The sequence below is a fragment of the Xenopus tropicalis genome, chromosome 4 (genome assembly GCF_000004195.4).
Source record: "Xenopus tropicalis strain Nigerian chromosome 4, UCB_Xtro_10.0, whole genome shotgun sequence".
NCBI classification, from domain to species: domain Eukaryota; kingdom Metazoa; phylum Chordata; class Amphibia; order Anura; family Pipidae; genus Xenopus; species Xenopus tropicalis.
Window position 1 is genome coordinate 122,012,743 of NC_030680.2, and position 23,383 is coordinate 122,036,125.

A 23,383-nucleotide genomic window follows, 5' to 3' on the forward strand; every position below is an offset into this window, starting at 1 on the left:
TTAGTAAAGGGGATATATAAGCTAATACTGTTGGCATTGTTGCTAGTGCTATGCTAGCCAGCTTCATAATCAATGCCATTTTGAGCATGTCCTGCAAAGGGCAGATATGTCAAATCCATTGGATGTTAGTCTGTGTCTCTTGTAAGATGACTGTAACACTAAAGGAGGGCTGTGGGATGAGATAAAGAAAATGGCAACAAGTTTACAAAAGCCACACAAACAGCAGCAAAAGAAAATGTATCACAAATACACAGGTTATTATTTCCTGTGGTAAAAAAAATAAATAAATGCATTAATGTGTTAATAATTATAGGAACTGGGGGTAAGCACCACTGGGAAACACATTTGCCCTCAGATCTGTGGCGCATATGAGGATTCTTGTATTTTTGCCCCCCTGCCCTTTTCAGCATCTAAAAACAAGATATCAGTCCTCCTAAACCTGCCTCATCCCTTTGTGTTTAATGGAAATCTTGTGTAAGCGCCAGCACTGACTCTTCTCTGTTGATTCTCACCTGAAACGGTTTCCCATTCAGTACACAATGGGAGGCGGCAGGGGCCAATTTCACTTACTGTGACACTCAAAGGGGGTGTTCACTTTCAGACAATAATCTGAATTTGAAAAGCCCAACAGGAAAAAACTTTTTTGTAAATTATATATATAATATATAACTTGCATTCTGCCCTAACAGGAAGTTGACACTAAACTGGTTACTGTGCATGCCTTCCCTCTCCTGCTTCATTTGTATTTAATTGATCCGATTGGCTAAACCTTGCCAGCCAATGGTATCAAAGATATGCAAATTAAGCAGGAGAATGAAGGAATGGGCAGAACGAGTTCAGTGAGAACTTTCTTTTTATTTTGCTGCCTGCCAAGTTCTGTTCTGGGAAATCCCCTACTGAGAGAGCAGAGTGCAAATCGGTGAGAGTTTAGGAAGCGCTGATCCAAAGCTTATATCAGGGATCCCTAACCTTTTATACCCTTGAGCCACATTTAAATGGAAAGTGTTGGGGAGCAACACAAGCATGAAAAAGGCTCCTCGGAGTAGCAATAACAGCTATAATTGGCTACTTGATAGCCCCTATATGGACTGGCAGCCTACAGGAGGCTCTGTTTGGGATTATAATTGTTTTTTGTGCAACCAAAACTTGCCTCCTTTCCAGAAATTCAAAAATGAGGACCTGCTTTGAGGTCATCGGGAGCAACATGTTGCTCCAAAGCCACTGGCTGGGAAACACTGGCTTATATTGACTGTAGTTTCAAAGTATAACATTTAAAGGACATGTCAACCTAATAATAGAAAACCTAATTTCAAACAACTTTCCAATGTAAATTTATTGAAAATCTGTAGTGCTTTAAAAGTTATGTGTAAATGTAATTGCTATTGAAAGCAGCATTTGCTGAACTCCTGGTTGTTAATTTTTAACCAATGTTGCAAAGGTCAGTCTCCTCCAGCGAGGCAGGTCTGTCAGGCTGCTGCCTTGTGTTACACTGTTGTTAGAGTCACCAGGGCAGAGAATAGAGCTGACAAACACTTCTAATAGAATTATATATCCAATAGTGATGCGCGGGTCGAGAAATCCTCGACCCCCAACCAACCCTAACCCAACCCGGCTTCTTCCCTCTATTTATAGACCTGCGTCCGACCCACCCCGCAATGACGTCACAAAAGGGGGGTGTTTTATGCATTTGTACTTTGGGTAATAAAATCTAAAGCTGCTAACCCCTTGCTCCTCACAAACCGATGCACTACAACAGTAACAAACAGATCAAAAAACCCTATGACAGTGTACGAGAGCAACATGTGCTGTGTCTCAGCCCCACTATGAATTCTTTGTAAACTGAGATAGAAACTAATCTATGAGGGAGATGCACTACGGATACATGTATTCTCTGGGAACCTGCATTCCTTGTGCATTTCCTTATCCGCAGCAAAACAGATATGCCTCTGACAGATCTTTAAAGATTTAGTGTTTGAGAAGAGAACATATTGAGCTGCCTCACTGCTCGTGTCGCTTTGAGCATGTATAAATACAAAATCAAGATCATGCAAAGGCTTACTGCCTTTATTCTTTCATTTAATCAAGCACAACAAAAGATTCTTCACTATCTGAGCGATAGAACGGCAAGTTCCATGTGCCCTCCTTGGCTGGAGTATACACCAAGCACGTATGTGTAAGCAAGAACGAGATGCAGATGCTTTACTCTGTATTCCCTGTTATTGTTATTGTACAGCCTATATGCAATTTTGTGCTAGAGGCACAATTAGCAATTGTTTAAAGCAGCGTTTTTCAACCACTGTTCCGCGGCACACTAGTGTGCCGCGAGATGTTGCCTGGTGTGCCGTAGGCAGGGCACCAATGTAATAGGGGGGCACTGCTCTTGGCACCAATGTACTAGGGGGGCACTGCTGCTGGGCACCAATGTACTAGGGGGGCACTGCTCTTGGCACCAATGTACTAGGGGGGCACTGCTGCTGGGCACCAATGTACTAGGGGGGCACTGCTGCTGGGCACAGAGTTACATTTTTTAACATTTTCTAATGGTGGTGTGCCTCGTGATTTTTTTCATGAAACAAGTGTGCCTTTGCCCAAAAAAGGTTGAAAAACACTGGTTTAAAGGAGAAGGAAAGGTAAAAACTAAGTAAGCTTTATCAGAAAGGTCTATGTAAGTACAGCCAAAAGCACTCACAGAAACGCTACACTGAGTCCTCTATCAAAAGAAACATTATTTGTTTTCTCTTTGTTTTCCTGTGCCAGAGACACACAGCTCTCTCCTCTCTCCTGCTCCCCCCCCCCCCCAAGAATGCTAAGGACTCCATCCCCCCCCCCTTAGAAATTTGTGATCTGAGCCAATCAGCAGGAAGCTTCCTCATAGTCTTACAAACTGTGCATGTATACCGGTCTTGGTGCAGGAGCGAGGTATTATGGGAACTTTCTTTACAGAGCTCAGTGTTTATTTTTTTCCTATGAGGCTTCTGATCATCAACGGGAGAAATATGGGGAGACTTAAGGGCACTATTGAGAGAACTGAAGGTATGTCTGCAGCTTGAGATTAACTCTTTATTAGCCTTTCCTTCTCCTTTAAAGGTGGCCATACATGCTAAGACGGATCTTCTTCCGATATCCCCACCTACGGGTGGGCGATATCGGGCTAATTCGGTCGTTTGGCCCTGGGGCGAAACGATTGAATCAAAACGACGGGAATAGGTGACCGTCAGTTTGGGGACTGCATCAATGAGCCAATGCGGTCCCCGATCCGACTAAATTTCAAACCTGCCCGATTTCAGGCCACATGTCGGTCAGTCACGCCCATCATTAGTGCCCATACATGGGCCGATAAGCTGCCGAATCAGTTTAAGGGACCAATATCGGCAGCTAGAATTGGCCCGTGTATGGGGACCTTTAGTTGTGTAATTGCACTGCGGGAGAAGGGAATATGGCGACAGCCTAAGTATTACAGACTTGTAGGTTTGGCATCTTTAGTAAGGAACATGGTTGATGGCTTGTTAAGGTGATTTAAATAATGCACATCATAAGAAATGACAGTTTTATAACAAGTAGACCCTGGCTACTAATTCATTCACTTTTTATGCTGAAGGGAGAATAGGAGCAGATGCACAAAAGGCTGAGTTTTTTATGTGCGAATTCAGGTAAAAATATTTACAACTATGAATATTTTTCCTGATTTATGAGAAATTGAGGAGAATTCTAGAATTTCTATTACAGGCATAGGACCCATTATCCAGAATGCTCAGGACCAAGGGTATTCCAGATAAGGGGTCTTTCCGTAATTTGGATCTCCACACCTTAAGTCTGGTAAAAAATGAATAAAACATTAATTAAACCCAATAGGATTGTTTCGCATTGAATAAGGATTAATTATATCTTAGTTGGGATCAAGTACAAGGTACTGTTTTATTATTACAGAGAAAAAGGAAATCAATTTTTTGTTATTTAATTTGGGAAAAAGGTTAATTCCTTCTGCCACAGTCCTGTTATTCATTGGTTCAGCATCCATATCAGGCCCTTGGATCCGATTTCCCTGTTCCTGTGACCAGGTACTTAGAGTGATAGTTTTATGAGATGAGAGTAGCAAGAAAATACAATTAATTTACAATAGAAAACAGTAGATGTGGGGTTTCAATGGCAGGTTTTTCCCTCCTCCCCCATAGAAAAGCTAAGCCTAAATACACAAATATATCTCAGTATGTCTCTGCTATACCAGTATCACACACAGTTATAATCTAGTACTGTGTTTCTCATAAAAATTCTTTCCTGTGGCCACAGCCAACCTGCTGGGGGCTTATGGGGCAGTGACATTTTGATGGTCATGTGATGAATTTAAAGATACTGTATATATCCTTGTTCCCCTCCCCCACTGTAGTGGACACCTATGACAGCAAAAGTCTGTGTAGGAGGAGATGACAAATAGTTTGTGGGGGTGAGAAAACATCAATTCAGTGGGCTATTTCGTTTAACCAGATGTAGTCAATAAATGGAAGGGAATATATCTTTGGCAGATGGTAATTAACAGCAAAGCTGACATTAATATTGTGCAGTTCCTATTACTGTATCTCTGCCTTATAAAATCCAGACGCCAGTTTGCAGCTTTACTTCGTTACAGCCTTCTAAATCTGCTACAGAAACACACTAATACCTAACTGAAGCAGTCAGAAATATCACTGAAAAGTACTCGCCTCCAATGTAAGGGGGGGTCTTTTGAAGTGTCCTAATTATAGTCATTATGAATAGGATTTCTTTAATTTTGTGCTTAGTTAAACCTTTTTTGTATTTTTGAGATGAAAAGTCTATGACAGTTAGATTTGATTATTTGTGTGTATGTACTGGGACTTAATACAACTCCATTTTGTGGCAGACGTCATGTTTTTCATTTTTCTGAAATGCCAGACTGCAGCAGGTGTAGGGAATGTTATTAGAAAGCCAAAGAAATTTCATCTGACTTAAAAGGATTACCTTGTATAAAGACAAGAAATATTGCGCACACACGCACACACGCGCATATAGTTCACATGTACATTACTGGCCTCTGCAATATCTGTCTATTTTCACTGCCACATTTGTCACCATTACTCTATAAAACCCTTTTCAACATCAGTATTAACGCCAGATACCTCTGCTTTATCTCCACCATATTAATACCTTTAGCCTCTACCTTTAAACTCTGCTGTATGTGAACCCTTTGCATTACTATATATTGCTTTCTTTTTACGATACTCTTGTTAGTGTTGTTGGCTCTGGTCTACCTTTTGGCTGAATTCAAGGCTTAAATACCATAACACCTGTCAGCAGCAGGGAGGAAACAGAATTGCTTATGTGCTAGATGTGAATGCACTGATGCCAAAGCCAATGACAGGACACCAGGTGGCAGAGATGCCAAGTACACATTCCCGATGGAAGAATTCTATATGCATGTGTAATTCAGTAAGACAGTGAGACTGGGAGCTCACCAGCAGGGCTGAGAAAGCAGTACCTAGAGATCACTTGGAAATTAGAAACTTTATTTCCCCAATTTTTTGTCAGCATTATAACATATGTATGTGTGGTGTATGCACAACAGTGAATACCTCCAGGCTTAGCAGTGCCCACATAAATATAGAAATAGCATATCTGGGAAACCACTGTGAACTTAAATAACCGTGTCTGCTGAAAAGATGGAAGCCCAAAGGCAAAGTTGAGAGATCTGTAAGAAAGCACTTAATAATAATTAGATCACTCAGAGGGTTTCTCTAACAGAACTGGGAAATCTACAAATGAACTTTTATTATTTAACGCAGTGAAGGTCAGTTTCATTTGCGCTTGTAATAATTCATTTTTCATTTATGGTAATTAGCGACGGTGTCTAGTAGGTACTTATTAATACCCAGGTAAGCATAGCATATGAGTAGGAATAAGTGCTGTCCGGTTTACATGCTTGTCTTTATAATAACATTAACATACATTGCCCATGTTGCTGCTGTGTCTAATACATGGTGCAGTCCCAATATTATGCACAATATGGTGAGAATTTGTCTTGGCTTGGTCACCCACGTTAATGCTTTAGATGCCTGCAGTCAACGTACTAACTACCAGACAAATTATATTCCATTTGCTCATTGGTTTATTTTTCAGTATCAGTTTTCTGGGTTGCAGCCAGGACTGGAATGACAATCTATGGATTCTGGAAAATGCCAGAGCGGCTGCTATAAAATGCCAATAATCCCAGTTTGGACCTGGTTGCAGCCCTCCAGCAGTATAGGGATAACCAAATATCTATATTAAAGTCACTACTTATTAGGGATGCACTGAATCGAGGATTTGGTTTGGGATTCAGCCCTTTTCAGCAGGATTCAGCTGAATCCATGTGTCTCAGTGAACCAAATCCTTAAAATCACATGACTTTCCATCACATAAAATCACAAGTTAAACATTTTTAGCCGTGAGTGCTGTGTAGCCTAATATGCATATGCAAATAAGGTTTCAGTTTGGCATTTGGCCAAATCTCAAAGGACTTGGGGTTCAGCCAAATCCCAAAACAGTGGATTAGGTGCATCCCTACTTTATCTCCATATGAACTATAAAACTATACCAAGGGAACAGCAAAATCAGAGTACTGGTTATTAAAACCAAGTGTGTTACACTTGTTGTGCTGTGTGTGTCAAATGCCCTAATGCAGCTCTATATCAAAATAAACAGGTCAATTATTACACCACTCATAGGATGCTGATATTTCTTTTTATAAAATTAGTAAGTTTAATAGTTCCTACCCTGTAGTATATAATAAACAGCAAACATGTAGATGTCTAACGAACCTCTAGTGAGGCACCACTAGATCACCCTTTCATTCCATATATTCCCATAATGTTTGCATTCAGAGATGTAGCCCTAAGGTTGTTTATATGTATCCACACGCACTATAGAAAGAGAAGGATAAGTGCTTAACATAACAGGAAATGAGGAGTATCGGGCTATTTGCTGTGAACCTGCTGCAAGCAAAATACCCTCTCACAATCCATTCCGTTTAAATTATGGCATTGCATCTGAAAAGGGCTGCAAAAGAGCAAGTATGAGAAGGTAATCAATCAGTCAGGTTTCTTAAATGTCACCAGTTCCTAGTCGGCTTTATGAATAACCACCAAAAACTGGCATTTTCAAAGACGTAAATCTTAATAATAAATATAAATTGTGTCAGAAGATTTTGAAAAAGCAAGAATCAGAAAGCATGATTATAAGCTATTTTTTACATAGGGAAGAGTTCTGGGAATATTACCAGCAACCTTGTCATTTATATATTCATTTGCAGATTGGAATAGGAAAACAAAACAGGTAAATCACTAAAGGAAATATAGAACTCATATTCTAGTCTCTGTAAGCCAACCCAGTGTTTACTGAAGGGACAGCTTTATATTGGCCCATATACTGAATGCTGGCTGCAACTACGCTTATTGCAAGTTCTCTTCCTTTCCAGCCAAGCAAGACTTGTTACTTTCAGTAAATCCCTAAGATGTGCACCAGTGGCTCTGATGATTCTTAAGCCAGGAACACTCCATGCTTTCTTTCTTTCAAAACAATGGTTCCATGACTCTTTCTGAACAGCTCAATTATGTTATAACTCAAACACAACCAGTTCCCTAAGCCAAAAAAGACCCGTCTGTGTGTTGGTAAGGCATACAATAACCATTTCCTGACTTACTTATTATTTAAGTAGTTAGTGATGTGACTGCACATGCTACTTATGAATTAATCTATACCAGTAGTAAGCAGTGTCTATGGCAATGCATCCTTGAAAAAAGAAGTGACCCATGTTACGCTTTTCGTTACTCCCAATACACAGCATTTTTCTCCATTTGCCCACTTAGCCATTTGTCTGGTTTCGAAAGATATTAGAAACCCAGACCAGTAAAACCTAGGGTGATTATTAAAACAAAAAAATAACAGGTGACAAGGGGATGCCAGAATTTGTGGTTCAACGAAAACTGGAGGGTAGCAGGCTGGCAACCCTATACCGAATAAACACTGGGGATACAAACCATAGTGCCCCAGGCTCCAATACCACTAAGGACAGACCAGACTATGAGAGGAACCATATGGTTGGAGAGGCTCATACACCTCTCCAACGGCTCCTCCTCTGCCATGCCACTCTGACAATCCCTGCACTGGCTTCCCCTACCATCCAGGATAAAATTCAAACTAATGACTCTCACATTCAAAGCAGTTCATAACTCTGCCCCACCCTACATCTCTGAACTCATCTCAACTCATACTAGTTGCTCCTCAACTCCTCTCTCATTCCCTCCTCACACGCTCGCATTCAAGACTTTGCAAGGGCTGCCCCCCTTCTCTGGAATTCGCTCCCACAAACTGTCAGACTTTCTCCCAATCTCTCTGCCTTCAGGGCTCTGGTACACGGGGAGACTAGTCGCCCGCGGCAAAACTCCCTGCTCGCGGGCGACTAATCTCCCCGAGTTGCCTTCCCTCTGCCATCCCACCGGCGAACATGTAAGTCGCCGGCGGGATGGCAGACGCGGCGGGGCGATTTCGCGCAAATCGCCGAAAAAGACTCGCGAGGCTTTTTCGGCGATTTCCCGAAATCGCCCCGCCGCGTCTGCCATCCCGCCGGCGACTTACATGTTCGCCGGTGGGATGGCAGAGGGAAGGCAACTCGGGGAGATTAGTCGCCCGCGAGCAGGGAGTTTTGCCGCGGGCGACTAATCTCCCCGTGTACCAGAGCCCTTAAGAGATCTCTAAAAACACATTTATTTAGAGAAGCTTACCCTAATCTAGTTTAACATAACCTCAGTGTGCTGCTAAAAGCAATACCTTGTGCCACACCTCTCACAACTCTGGTCATGCCCATTCCCACTCCTTGTGTCTCAACCCTTTCTCCTTGTAGATTGTAAGCTCTTTTGGGCAGGGTTCTCTTCACCTTTTGTATCGGTTATTGATTGCTTTATATGTTACTCTGTATGTCCAATGTATGAAACCAACTTACTGTACAGCGCTGTGGAATATGTTGGCGCTTTATAAATAAATGTTAATAATAATCATAATCATGCCTATGCAGATTTATGTTTGAGAATCTGAGTTATTTGTACAGATATGATAATTCTTGTAATCTGCATTAAAAAGAAAAAAGAAAAAAAAAAAACATTTCTTGGATAAACTAGTTCCCAAGTAACTAACACAAGCTTGTCATCACACCTCTGTCTAGTGACTGATTACTCACAATACTTTCACATTTCTTAAAGACCCAGGGGGTGTAAAAAAAAATAATGGACTTCACAGCTTTCACCACCAGAACTTATTTGATGTCTCTTTAGAGTCTGAGCACACACCAATTTACTATTTGAGTCATCATACAGAAAAATATAACGTTAGATAGAGAAGACAGCTTAAAGGAGAGGAAAAGGCAAAAACCAAGTAAGCTTTATCAGAAAGGTCTATGTAAATACAGCCATAAGCACTCACTGCTGCACTGACTTCTCTATCAAAAGAAACAGGATTTCTTATCTCCTTTTCTGTAAACATGTTCTTCATGTTTTTTCATTATCAGACTTCCTCTCTAAGAAAGATCCTTCATTCCTGGGGTGGAGTCAGTGCAGCTCTCTCCTCTCTCCCTTCTCCTGCTCCCCCTTCCATTAGAATGCATTAGAATTCACTCCCCCTCCCATCAGAATGTGTGATCTGAGCTACCAGCCTCAAGAACTGCAACATGGAATCTACCGAGACAAAGCTGAAATGGCAGCTGCTATCTTAAACAAATGGAGGGAGCTTCTAGGGCTCTTTACTCAGGTATGGTAAAGCTTTCTGTAGAATAAATATAGTGTTCTAGGTAATGTGGCTAAGCTATTTGCAGTAAAATGACTTTCCTTCTCCTTTAAGTGCAAGTATGGCCTAAGTTAACTATTTCCATTTAAATGTTCAGGCATGGGTTCATCTGCGCAGAGAACCAAATTTACTAGTATAAATGCAGTCATCAATGAGCGGTGGAGGCTGACATACTGACCTCTCTGATGTTAGGTAGAGTTTGGGAAAGGGCACATTAAGAACATTGTCTACTTTCCTCCACAGGCTTTTTTTTGGTATTTGAGGAGGAGGAAGGCAGTAACACCAAAAAATGAAAGTGTATAAAAATAATTATGATATTATGTACTGTTGCTCTGTGCTGGTACAGCTGGTGTGTTTGCCTCAGAAAGACTACTATAGTTTATATTAGTAAGCTGCTGTGTAGCCATGGGGACAGCCATTCAAAGGAGAAAAGGCACAGGCACATAGCAGATAACAGATAAAGCCCCATTATATTCTACAGAGCTTATCTGTTATCTGCTATGTAACCTGTGCCCTTTCTCCTTTTTTCCAGGTTGAATGGTTGCCCCCATGGCTACACAGCAGCTTATTTATATAAGCTATAGTACTGTTACTTTAGCAAATACACAACTTTACCTGTGCAGGGTAACAGTACATTGTATTTTAAATACTTTAATACACTTTCATTTTTGGCGTTACTGTTCCTTTAAGAGTGAAGACACATGGACCTACTTAGTATCAGCTAGTTGTCATGGCTACTAAATGCTAGAAAATACCCTCTCATTGACAATACTGAAATTGCCTCTGCTAAAACACATGTAGAGATAATTATCAGTTAATGATCAATATTGTCTATTTATGTAGCCACGACAAGTAGCTGCTACTAGTAGCTCCGTGTTTCTTCACCCTTAGTGCACACCTCCATAGCTCCATTGACAGGCCCAACATTGTATCGTGTGGAGCTACACCAAGCAAATATCAGCATAAAAATGCATTCATTCATGTTTTTTAAGCCAATATGCAGTCCATGTAGCGAAACACAGGCCGAAGCCAGGCCTTTCAATGAAGGGACAGGTGTGTGTGCTTAAGAGTGAATTGTCCTTATAAAGAGTTAAGCTGGCCTCATAATTTACCCTTAAATAAAATTATTTGTCCAAAACAACCTTTGTCCTCCTTGCAAGAGGGCAACTTAAGACCTATGGCTGCTCATTTATTATTACAGTACCAATTTGACCCATTGCAGTATTCCATAGCAACCAATTAGAGACTTGCATCCTTATTGTATATATACACACTTATTAAAACCAATTACTAACTAACAATCAATTTGGCCTTCCACGCATGAGGCCATACTGTGCTATTATCATAATAAGAAGTAACCCATAGCAACTTATTAGCAATTGCCTTAAATCTGTATACTGCTGTAATAATAATGAAAGCAAATGTCTGCTTAGTTGCTATGGGTTACAGCACTGGGGCACAGTATTAATAAATTAGCTGCGGTATGCCCTAAGCTCCTTTTTTCAAACATGGTGATTTAAGATGTAAAGTGTTGCAGCAAAACTAACACATACTGTTGTGGTTATCAATATTTTATGATCACAATAGATATTGTTGGCACAATATAAGGGTTTTACAATTAGTGTGACAGTTAGGGCAAGTAGTACCCCATAAAGATATACAGATCTGGTGCATTAATATCGTGTACAGCACGCTGCACTCTTTCCTCCTTACATATTCTCGTCTGCCCTTATGAAATTAGATTTGCATGTTTGCCTGGTCATGCTGCAACTTTAATGCCAAGTGTATAAGGAAATAAGCACAATTTTGTATCCAACTTATAGAAGCATTATTTAAGACACTGGCTTCCTACTGTTATACCTCTGCACCCCTGATAGGTACTTCTGCCCAACGCAAGTACCTCTTGTTCTGCCTGCTACTTGCCATCTGCTGTAGAAACTTCCGTCTCAGCAGCCACAACCATCCCCAACACATAGTGGACGGAAGTGTGCGAGTGACCGTGTAGTAATTTATTTTTCTAACTGCACCCCTAGGCAGCTGCTGACTCCTAGTTCTGGGTCTAGATATACTATTGGTGCTCTGAGACTCTAGAACATATGGCAGATACAGTTAGAGGACAATGACAACAACTGTTCCACCTTCCCCATTTGAGGCTGTTGTAGGCCAGACCAGACATGTTAGTAGATGCTGCCTGCATCTAATAACTAACTTGCATTACTGGTTCACGGTCTTAAGGTTAACAAGATAACATCAGAAAGACACACTTCAATGTCTGCCTTATGTTACTTTCATATCAATAACATTTTAGTAACTGAGCCAGTAGAATACTAGCTGTTGGGCAACCAGACTTCAGCAGCACATTCACACTGTAGAAGACTTTATTAAAGGATAAGGTAAGGGTAAAGGGGCCCAGTTTGCAAAAATTCATGCTTGCACTGGTATCTATTATACAGGAAACTGCTAACCAGAAAGCTCTAAATTAAAGGAAGGCAATCTCCCATAGAGAATTTAAGTAACTTTTATTCATTTTTCTAAACTGTACAGTACATATTTGTGGCAAAACACTTCTATTGAGTTTCTTTCATGTTAAAATGATTAGTAGACTTAAGGTATGGTAATCCAAATAAAAAGGAAGAACCCCTAATTCACCAAAAAAAAAAAAAGAAAAAAACTTTTGTCCCAAGCATTCTGGATAATATATTCTATACCTGTATAATTGGCAGCATTAGATAATATATGAATATGACCTGACTGGAGTGAAGGGCCACAGCCATAAGTAAAAACTGAACTCATACTATGCGCCTATAGTTATGTATGGTTTTTGTTATTTCTTGAATGAAACAGGGCAAATAAGGAAACTGAAGCTACTCTATGTTTGGCCCTTGCAAGAAAGATAATTAGATTACCAGTGGGCATTTAACCCCCCCGCACACTGGACAAACTAGTCACAATAAAAAGGGAAAGGTTGGGATTGTAGAATTCCAATTATTATTGTAATCTAATTATCTACCATTCAAGAAGCAGAGTAACTTCAATCTCCCTCTTATTCCCGTTGAACTCAAATACCAAAAGTAAGGTATTTTTGCAATTAAAATAACAAGTAAAAAGTATGTTCAGCACAAGCCCTATTCAATGCAATTTTCTCACCAGGCTATAAAAAGACTACACACATTTCACGCAAGTTGCCACAAGCAGCAGGTTCATATGAAACTAAAGTATCAGAGTTCTGCAGTTAGCTTCATCTTTTTAATGTCTTTTGCCACCTAGTGTCAGATGTTAGTAAATCTTGCTTAGTACAGACATGAGAGTTATTACCCATGCTTGATACCTGGGGGTTCAAACATAGTTAGAGTTTTCTTGTATCCTTGAGCAAAATGCGCAAGCCATATGGCACAGGGGTCATTTTGACAACTGTTGTGGGAAAAAAGTGGTAGTCAAAATGCCCATAGCCATATACTAATCACCTAGTAAGAAACTACTTTCCACAGACGCGTATGGTAAACAAATGCATTTCTGGTTTGTGCTAAATAAAGGATACAGCATAAAGCACTATATTTTAATGCCCCTTTCATTTTCAGAATCAATTAACCTTAAAGAGATACTGACACCATACTGACACCTTTTTTTACATCTGTCATAACATTGTCTTTGCATGAAAGGTTGGGAAGGGATGATCAAAATGACCTATAGGTAACTTTTATGTACATTTTTATTTTAAAGAGCAGATTTTTAGTGTTAGTATCACTTTAAGTTAAAAGGCTATTTAATTTCTGTATGTATTACGTGCCCCGTGTATGTATTGTTTTGTATATTGTGCCCCAACCCTTCTATTCTGCACTTTGCTCTCCCCTTAGACTTCTTATTAATTTGCCACATACTTTTAATTTCTCTGCACATTCAATTATCCCCTTCTCTTTTCTTTTTCTGTTCCTATGTACATTTTTCCCCTGCTCCTCTCATTCTGCCTTGACCCCTTATACACATCCTTCTCTCTTGATTCAACCTCCAGTCCTTGCCACTCTGCTCCCATCTCATCCTCATGCAATCACAATGGGCTGCCAGCTGACAACACTAAGATTTCCCAACACTATAATATACCAGCAGATGATATATAAGCAGATGAAAGGCAAAATACAAAAATAAAAGAAGACTTACTGATTCCTGCTAACTGCGTAGAAAGAGTCGGAGCTGAATTAGAGGGCGTTTCCTCGAGGTCAATAAGAGATGGGGGAAGAACCCTGTCTCTTGCAACCTATCAAGAAGGATAGATAGAAGTAAGAGCAACATGTCCACTGGGTTCAAGGACTAAAATTATGGTGAGAAGAAAAAACAGAATATAATGAAAACATAGGGAGCAAAACATGAGTACATGGGGTGTTCTGATCACAATGATGGACTTAGGGAGAACTACAGTCATCCAAATACTCATCCACAACAACTATGGTTGAATGCAAAAATGCGCTGCCCTACAGCACAGTGCATGGTCATTAAGTTCGAAATGGGCGACTTCCATTTTCCGAAAAGATGCTTGCTTGATAATTATGTGCCAGAGGGAAGTATGTTCCAGAATGGGTAGAAGCTGCTGGCAGAAAATAACTTCTTAACTGCAACAGGTTTTCAAATACCCTATTTGTGTGCCATTACGATGAACTAACTAATATCCAGGTATAAAACTACTTTTTTACAACAGTCATTATCTATATAATAGTCTGTGCATATATAGTGATTATTATTTCATTTTTAAAGCCTTGGTTGTTCTGAATGGCACTGAAAATTACTGTGTAATGTTTTAATCTTTTATTTCAAAACTATCACTCTTTTCATTGATGGTAGAATTCAAATCACCATCTGCATCTTACAGAATATAAAGTGAGAGTGATTATTAAAACAAAGAGACAAGGACACTGCAGCTCAGTGTGCAGGATGATCAGCAAGTGAGGTAAAAGAACATATTTTGTTACAAATGTCTATTTGGGAATGAAAAGATTTCTGTAGTATTTTATAATGTGGGGAAGATTGCTGGCTACATACTTTATCTCTGCAGTACAGTCTGTGCAGCTGACACTGAAATGGCCAGTTGCAGATTCTGAAAATCTGATTTGTATGTTTATGACGTGTAAAATAAAGGTGCTCCCTTTGACATGCTTTGTTGAAAAGGTTATAGTCCAGAGTCATATTTAATTCTAAAGCAAATGAAGAGACAGCAGGAATAACTATTTAGAAAAGTAAGGATGAAGTATATTTGGAAAAGTAGGGAGCTTAAGGTAATATCAGAAAATTGACACTGCTACAGTCAGATGCAGCATCATTAGATCCTACTTTTATTAATCATGGGAATGTAGGTCTAAGTGTTACAAGCTGGTTGTGACTGTTATCTGGCACTTGAAATCTTTATGTCTTGTACAGATCATGTAGCAAATCTATTTCTAGAACTTGTTAAAATTACCTGTGCCTCTGCTACTGGGCCTTGCTGACCAGCGAGCATCCTCTCAAACCTGCAAGCAAAAGCTGCATTAGACAGACAATATTTGGAAAGCTTGTACTGTTTTATAGAATAAATTATCTGTATAGCAATTTAAATGCATTAACTATTAAACTTATCTAAAGAATTTGCTATAATTATCGGATTATCCTGAAATGAACAAGAGAAAAACAAGTAGGTAACTTACAAAAAAAACAAAAACAAAAGACAGAATGGGGTTAGTAAGCAAATCAAATCATTACTTAATCCTGGAAAATTGCATTGGTGTTAATACTGGTCTTGGCCTGTAACAATGAAGATAAATATCTTTCTTTGTACATAGCTGTGATGTTTAAAGGAATACTGTCATGGGAAAACATAATTTTTCAAAATCAGTTAATAGAGCTTCTCCAGCAGAATCCTGCATTTAAATACGTTTTTCAAAAACACAAATTGATTTTTTTATATTTAATTTTGAAATTTCACATGGGGCTAGCCGTATTCCTGATTTCCCAGGGTGCCACAGACATGTGACCTGTGCTCTGATAAACTTCAGTCACACTTTACTGCTGAGCTGCAAGTTGAAATGATATTATCCCCCCCCCCAGCAGCCGATCAGCAGAACAATGGGAAGGCAGCAAGATAGCAGCTCCCAGTAGGTATCAGAATAGCACTCAATAGTAAGAAATCCAAGTCCAGCTTGGGACTCCTCCAGTTACATGGGAATAGGAGAAACAATAGGTTATCTGAAAGTATACCATAAAATTCATGACATTATCCCTTTAAATTCCCAGGTTTAAGGCCTCTTAGGTGGATTTCAGGTGTTTGGAGAGCTGAACCATACAATGAGCCAAAGTCCCCTGCCATCGCCGATCATGTTTAATAGGAAACACCTAAAAGTGCCAGAATGGCCACTTTCCAGGTAACAGCAGTTTAAATGGACGTATGTCTTTTTTCAACCCAACTTACTATGTTACTATGTAAATAGGTAATCTTAGCAAACCTCAGCACAGTTTTAAAATAATATTCTCAATTAGAACCCTTACTCTATATCTCTATAGATTTATTACCTTTCATGGCGAATGAAGACATTATTGAGGTTATCATTCACAATAAGTAGCTCTTCAGTCAGCTGTTCATGGGTTACACGGGGGATTAGCTCCAAAACTCGCTGCTGCATTGCTCGGCACGTCCGATTCAATTCCTGTGCAAAAGAAAAGCAACTGTAGACATTCATTAATGAAACACATGGGATTATCATGTTTTCAATCTAAATGTCATTTCACATTTTGCCATGTTCAATTATGTTGTTGCAAGTCCTCTCTACAGTGTACATTTCAAACCACCATTTGCCATGTGATTTCCAGCTGAATTGTGCCCCCCCCCCCCCCCCCCATTCACTTGAATGGTAACTGCCTGGACCCACACAGTAAACTTGAAAACACTGCAATAAGCAATTCTAAACAATAATTGCCTGACCCACAAGTGCACCATGAGGTCCAGGTAATTACCATTCCAGACACTGGAGGAACTGCCAAAATCTTTAATAAAAAAAAAAATAACGGGGGCGTTGCCTGTGCTCGGTGGATAGAAGACGTGTTCTAAGCCTTAGAACACGTCTTCTATCCGCCGAGCGCAGGCCACGCCCTCCTCCGCATCACATCCACATCCGGCATCCTTGGGACCCACCCTACCTTGCCCCTGCGCTCGGCGGATAGAAGACATGTTCTAAGCCATAGAACATGTCTTCTATCCGCCAAGTGCAGGCCACGCCTCCTCTGCATCGCATCTGGCATCCTTGGGACCCACCCGACCTTGCCCTGCAGCATCCGCGGCCAAACATATTGTACGGCTCTCCTGGAATTACATTTTAAAATATGTGGTGTTTATGGCTCTCTCAGCCAAAAAGGTTCCTGACCCCTGTGGTATGGTATGTAAAGAGACCACAAGTCCAACACTAGCTGATAAATCTCAGTCAGAAACTAAACAATAACAACATTTTTATTGATTCCGATAGGAAAGATTTACTGCCCCACCTGTAACAGCTCCACGTCAGACTGCTTGGCTGTCTGAGGGACCAGCTCTGTCAACATCTCCGACATCACCTTTGCGTTACCATTCACAATTTCCAGCTCGCTGTGAAGCTTTGCCAACTATTGCAAACAGAAATGCCATTTAGGGACCAATTTCATAAAGTCTGTTGTCTGACATATTTAGGTAATGAAGGTCAAATAGAGATGTGCTTTCAATGTATATTCTTAGTAACTGATATTTTTAAAACAGTTCTCAAGCTTTACTCTTTACAATTTTTTTTTGGTATACTAATAAGAACTAATGAGAACTGTGTGCCAGGTAATAATTAGGCTTTCCTTTTGGAAAGAAAGACAAAATATTTGTTTACCTGATCAGGTGTGGGGGTAACTGCAGTGTCGCCAGAGGCTGTAGCTGGAACATTGTATGGGGGAGGCTCAGAATGTACTGACCCTCCCCTCTGAGGAAACTCTGAGGAAGGACAGTCCTGTTGAGAAGGGGATTCTGGTGCAGAGAAGCTCTGAGGGGAAATATGACAAAATTAGAAAATAAAGAACCACTGGGAACACCAAAAAGATCTTTCCCTTCCATCTCTTTGCACCAAAATATGGTTCTATTACATTTACCATTACTTCACTTCATCTAATGTGAACTAATATAAAACAATTCAATTACACCTTCTACAAAGTAGCCTCTATCTTTTAAAAATTTGCACCCAGGCCAATGCAGTGGCTCCAGGTGCAGACACACAACTGAGAGGATGCCCAAGGATTTCCTACCTGTGCCAGTACACAGGCCAAGATCAGCCCCATGTAACATTAGCCTTCAAGTTGAAATAAGGCAATAGATAAAATGATTACATAGAGAACAGTTAAACTCTGTAAAATACAATGGTTTTGGATAATAAACAGGACTTAAATGTCATTCATGTCTCCCTACAGAACTACAGAATAAAAATCTTTTCACATAAAATGCGACATTTATGGCAAAGAAATAGTTTATTTGTATGTGCTGGCTGAACAGATACAACTTTTAGGGTGAAGACACAGAGAGCTACTTATTAGGGCTCTGGTACACGGGGAGATTAGTCGCCCGCGGCAAAACTCCCTGCTCGTGGGCGACTAATCTCCCCGAGTTGCCTTCCCCCTGCCATCCCACCGGCGAACATGTAAGTCGCCGGCGGGATGGCAGACGCGGCGGCGCGATTTCGCGCAAATCGCCGAAAAAGACTCGCGAGGCTTTTTCTGCGATTTCTCGAAATCACCCCGCCGCGTCTGCCATCCCGCCGGCGACTTACATGTTCGCCGGTGGGATGGCAGGGGTAGGCAACTCGGGGAGATTAGTCGCCCGCGAGCAGGGAGTTTTGCCGCGGGCGACTAATCTCCCCGTGTACCAGAGCCCTTAGAAGCTACTTGTCACGGCTACTGAATGCAAGAAAATACTCAGCCATAGACAATACTGTGAATTGACTCTGTTAAAACATACATAGAGACACTTATCAGTAAATAATCAGCATTGTCTTTTTCTGTAGCCATGACAAGTAGCTGCTACTAGTAGCTCTGTGTGTCTTTACCCTTAGGGGCTAAGGTACATATGATGTTTCCTGAAAATCCAAGCGATTTCACTTACTTTTATCAGCCAAGTGTATTTTTAAATTACCCATGATTCGTTTTACTCCCCCATATACTTTCCCACAAAGCCAACATGACATTACCTCTACCCAAACTTGTCCCTTAGACCTTTCCTTTTTAATTTAGTACTGACCTGGAGGTGGACGTTAAAAGTACTGTTTCTGTTTTAGCTAATGATACTAAATTGTGCAAAAGTTCCATGCAGGATGCTGCCACTTTGCAGAGTGAATTGACAAAATTGGAAAACTGGGCAGCAAACTGGAAAATGAGGTTCAGTGTTGATAAGTGCAAAGTTATGCACTCTGGTAGACATAATATGAATGTAAGTTATACACAAAATGGTGGCTTGGGGGTATCCTTACTTGAGAAGGATCTGTGGATTTTTGTAGATAACAAGTCAAATTCCAGGCAATGTCATTCTGTGGCTACTAAAGCAAATAAAGTGCTGTCTTGTATAAAAAAGGGCATTGACTCAAGGGTTGAAAACATAATTTTGCCTCACCCTGAGTATGCAGTGCAGTATATTTGAGGGGATTATAGACAGATAGGGATGGATCTTTTTCCACCCCTTTAGATCAGAGGAACAGAACTTTCATTTGAATCACTGTAGGCGCAGAAACGCAGAGCGTGACATAGCCCTAATAAAAGTTTTAAAATTAGGATTTTTTTTTGCTTTACATCATTAAGGAGCCATTATGATTGACCCTCCGGCAGAATCCCGTTCCTGGTAACTTTATTAACTAATTACAATTTTAGCACTCTAGAGATATCTAGTTAGGACCAAGATACCATAGTATTGTTTAGCTGGGGGCTATAAAGAGTGGCTATTAAAAAAAGCATTAAATCTTAAACTGCAGACTATAATTTCTGCCAAGGGGATCAATAAGGTTGAACACTGGACTGTTGTTGATAACAAAAAAGGACAAGTGTTCAGCGTATGGTATAGCAGACAATTATAGAAAACACAGCTTTATAGAACAAAATTAGGTGAGTAGTTTTATTGAATAATGCTTACAAATCACTTATATACTTCATCCTATCTGTTGTATGATGATAAATTAATTTGCATGCTGTTTTTTATTAGTATTTAAGCTTGAGAGTGTTAAGGTGGCCATACACGCACTGATATTATCATACATGTATAGTGAGAGATGAGGCAACCAAGATCGGCAAAAGCCGACATTTAGTGCTGCATCAGATGGGGTAGAATTCTTTTGTTTCTACCTGCATATCTGACAATTCAGCTCTGAATGTTAGTGGAGTGTATAAATAATCTTTCCTACAACCAGTGGTTGCAGGAAAGGTCATAACTGTAACGTGTATGGCCTCCATTAAGAAGGCTCTCATTTAGTACTGTCCTATGACTTCTCTAGCTTTGGGAACTACTTAAAATTCCCCCATCCCACTTATTCACACAAGTTCCTTACTGGTTGCGGTGTGTGTATAGGAGACAGAGTGTCCAAATCAGTCATTGGAAATTCCAGGCCTTTCCTCCTCAAATCTTCATATACACTGACCACCCCAGTCAGGTCTGGAGAGCTACGGAAGGCATCTGCCCAGGCCTACAAAAGAGAGGTTTAGAAGGTTAAGATCATCATTCAAGTTTATTAAAAAAAAAAAAAACCTAAAAAAGGTAGATTGGATTACAAATGATCCCAAAGGAGATCTGACACATTCATATAATTCATAGGAACTTTTTTATAAATAAAAAGAGGTGTCAGCATTACTAGAAATTAAGGTTTGCAATCTTCTTTCATTCTTCTGAGTCACAGTACAGAACAATTAAAGCAACAATTTCCCTTTAAAAGGCCTCTCTACACCTCTAAAAATGTCATAGTATAAGGGATTACCTCTGGCACTATAGAGTTCAGGAAGCCCAGTGAGGAAACCAAATGTCCTAAAGCACTACTTAATAAATCTGGCTAAGATATGGGTACTTTAATAACATTGCAAATTGCCATTTTTTAGCAAGTGAGGCCCAGTATATTACTTTTATTTTAATACACAAAGAAGATCACAGACTACATAAAAACCTCTTGTTCTAACCCAACACAGTGTTGAGAATGCTCCCTATAATCACCTTTACCTGTATTAGAATTAGAACTTTATCATGGACGATGGCTGGAGGGTTGTTTTTGGGTAAAATTGTCTTCACCAGAACTCCCTCCACAAACTCTTGGCTACCTACTAGAACGTGGAATCGATGACCGCAGTTTTTCACGCAAGTCTCCAAGAGCTGGAAAATTATTAAAAAAGTAGTAGTGAGTAAGAGTCAAAGAAACATTTTACATTTTATCTATTGAGACAGCAACATACATGCAGTAATCCTCAGCACATTGCAAGTACACACAGATGTATTCTTCAGCACAATATTGGTACACACATTAGTCAAAAGGGATTCTGAGAACAAATTCCTTAAGGCTCTTAGAAAAATCCCATTTACATGGGTTTATCCTATAGGCTACAGCTCACCCACTGGGTTTTTAAAGCAGAAGCCAGGATAATAGCTGATCAGATTCCCAACTACAGACCAGTTTCGCCCTTCTTGGGGCTCATCAGTGCAGTGCAGGGTTTTCTGATGGGATTCACGAACAAGTCAAAAGGGTTGAGGAGACCGCCTCATACGTATGCAAATAGTCAAAAGGGATTCTGGGAACAAATCCCTTAAGGCTTACACATTAGTAATCCTTGCCATGTTACAGATAAACACTAATAGCCATGAAACCACAGATACACAGTGAGTATAATCACAGCGCGTACATATGCAGTAGGCCTCACATACACATACACATACACTGAATAAAGCTGGCCATGCAGGCGCCGATATAAAACAAAGTTTCATACAATGTGTTGGCTCCTAATAATTGTTCCAACAATTTCCGTACTGTGGTGATCAGCTGTTTAGTCAATCAGATAGCTTAGAACATTTTTATTTTATCAGATAACAATAATATCTTTCTCACAATATGCACTGCCATCTGATGATATACGTCTCTGCTATTTCTGGAACATACTTTCCTACGATTATACATAGAGTTATCTTTATCTCCCTGCTGATACACACAAAGTAATCCCCAGCACGCTTTAGATGCACACTAAACAAAGATTACACGAGGTGAAGATTTGTCGGCCACAATAGATCTGCAACAAATCTCATGAAGATGCCTCTTCCCCTTGCCTAAGCTTCAGATTGTCTCGAGCACAACCAAAAAACAAGCTCTTTGCGTATACGTGTTGCATTTGGCATCTTCAGAGTGGGGTTGGTTTCACTTTCACACAAATAAACACAGTGTCATAAAACAACATTTTTATCCAATTTGCTAGGTCAGCAGTGTCTACTGACACTACCTGCTGTGGGAACCCTGAAATGATTGCCATATTCAGGGTGGTGGTAATACCAGTGTTCCCCAGTGTCAGTACATACCATTTATCAGAGCAGGCTGAGCAGGAACACTGGAGCTCTGTGCAACTATTCAAAAATGCAAGGATCCTGTTTGTCCACAAGTACCTTTAATCCATATGTCAATCTGCCTTGATTTTAGCAACTTTACAGTCATAAATCAGTTTTATATGCTTTATTCAGTAAAATAAATACCCCATGTAGAACTTTTTTAGAAATATTGGGTAAAATATCTCCTGCATCAAAAACCCATTAGCTACAGACTGGTGTTTTGCATCAAAAATACATTTTCAGTTGCTCTCATTAAGTGTATAATTTTTTTACCCAGAGACAATAATAATCTCAGTGTCCTATCTCTACAATGATTTTTTGAGAGAACATGGAAATTTTCAATATGTAGAATGTACCAAAACACTGGGCCACTCTTAATGATTACTAATAAACAAATCAACCCTTGGGCTCATCTAAGTGAGTAAATGATTCACAGAGCATGTTCCAATTAAACTCAGGGATTTGAGAACATTATGGAGAGAAGAAAATGATATGCCCTTTTACAGTCCGTACTAGAACTTATTTCTGTAAGTGGCATGGTTGGCTAATAACCTAACACTTGTGGGGATGGTTATAGATGAGTTCGCCATGATTGCATCTCCAGGCTGTAGCACTTCAGTCTTCAGAAAATATTTCACCAACCTCTTAAATAAGCTGAAAAAAACCCAATAAATCTGGTGCCTACATCTCACCGTTAATGCCAGCATCACCTCCCGAAAGTTCTTGTTACCCACAATCCTCTTCTTTAATGCTCGGATTGCATCTTTTGGCCTATAAAAACATGGTGTTACTGGAAATGAGGAAACCAAGTAAAACAAGGAGTTTTGTCTTGTGCTCAGCGCAGGAACCATTTTGCCATAAAAGAGAAGGAATAGATTACACCAGGGATCCCAAACCTTTTTTACATGCAAAAATTTCTGAGGGGTGCCAATTATAGCCCTAAGTGGACTTGCAGCCTACAGGAGATTCTGACTGGCAAGACAC

At 40.0% G+C, this 23,383-nt stretch overlaps 1 protein-coding gene across 1 annotated transcript in view; it reads right to left on the bottom strand.

Annotated features, from left to right (window-relative positions):
* Positions 1–23,383, bottom strand: part of tom1 (target of myb1 membrane trafficking protein) — a 56,819-nt gene that overhangs the window by 18,073 nt on the left and 15,363 nt on the right. The window contains exons 3-10 of the mRNA NM_001016770.2: positions 23,092–23,170; positions 21,035–21,184; positions 20,376–20,510; positions 17,688–17,837; positions 17,323–17,439; positions 16,357–16,490; positions 15,272–15,320; positions 13,981–14,077 (exon numbers count right to left, since the gene is read on the bottom strand). Of these exons, the coding sequence (NP_001016770.1) occupies positions 13,981–14,077; positions 15,272–15,320; positions 16,357–16,490; positions 17,323–17,439; positions 17,688–17,837; positions 20,376–20,510; positions 21,035–21,184; positions 23,092–23,170 (911 nt within the window). The remainder of the gene's footprint in view (positions 1–13,980; positions 14,078–15,271; positions 15,321–16,356; positions 16,491–17,322; positions 17,440–17,687; positions 17,838–20,375; positions 20,511–21,034; positions 21,185–23,091; positions 23,171–23,383) is intronic.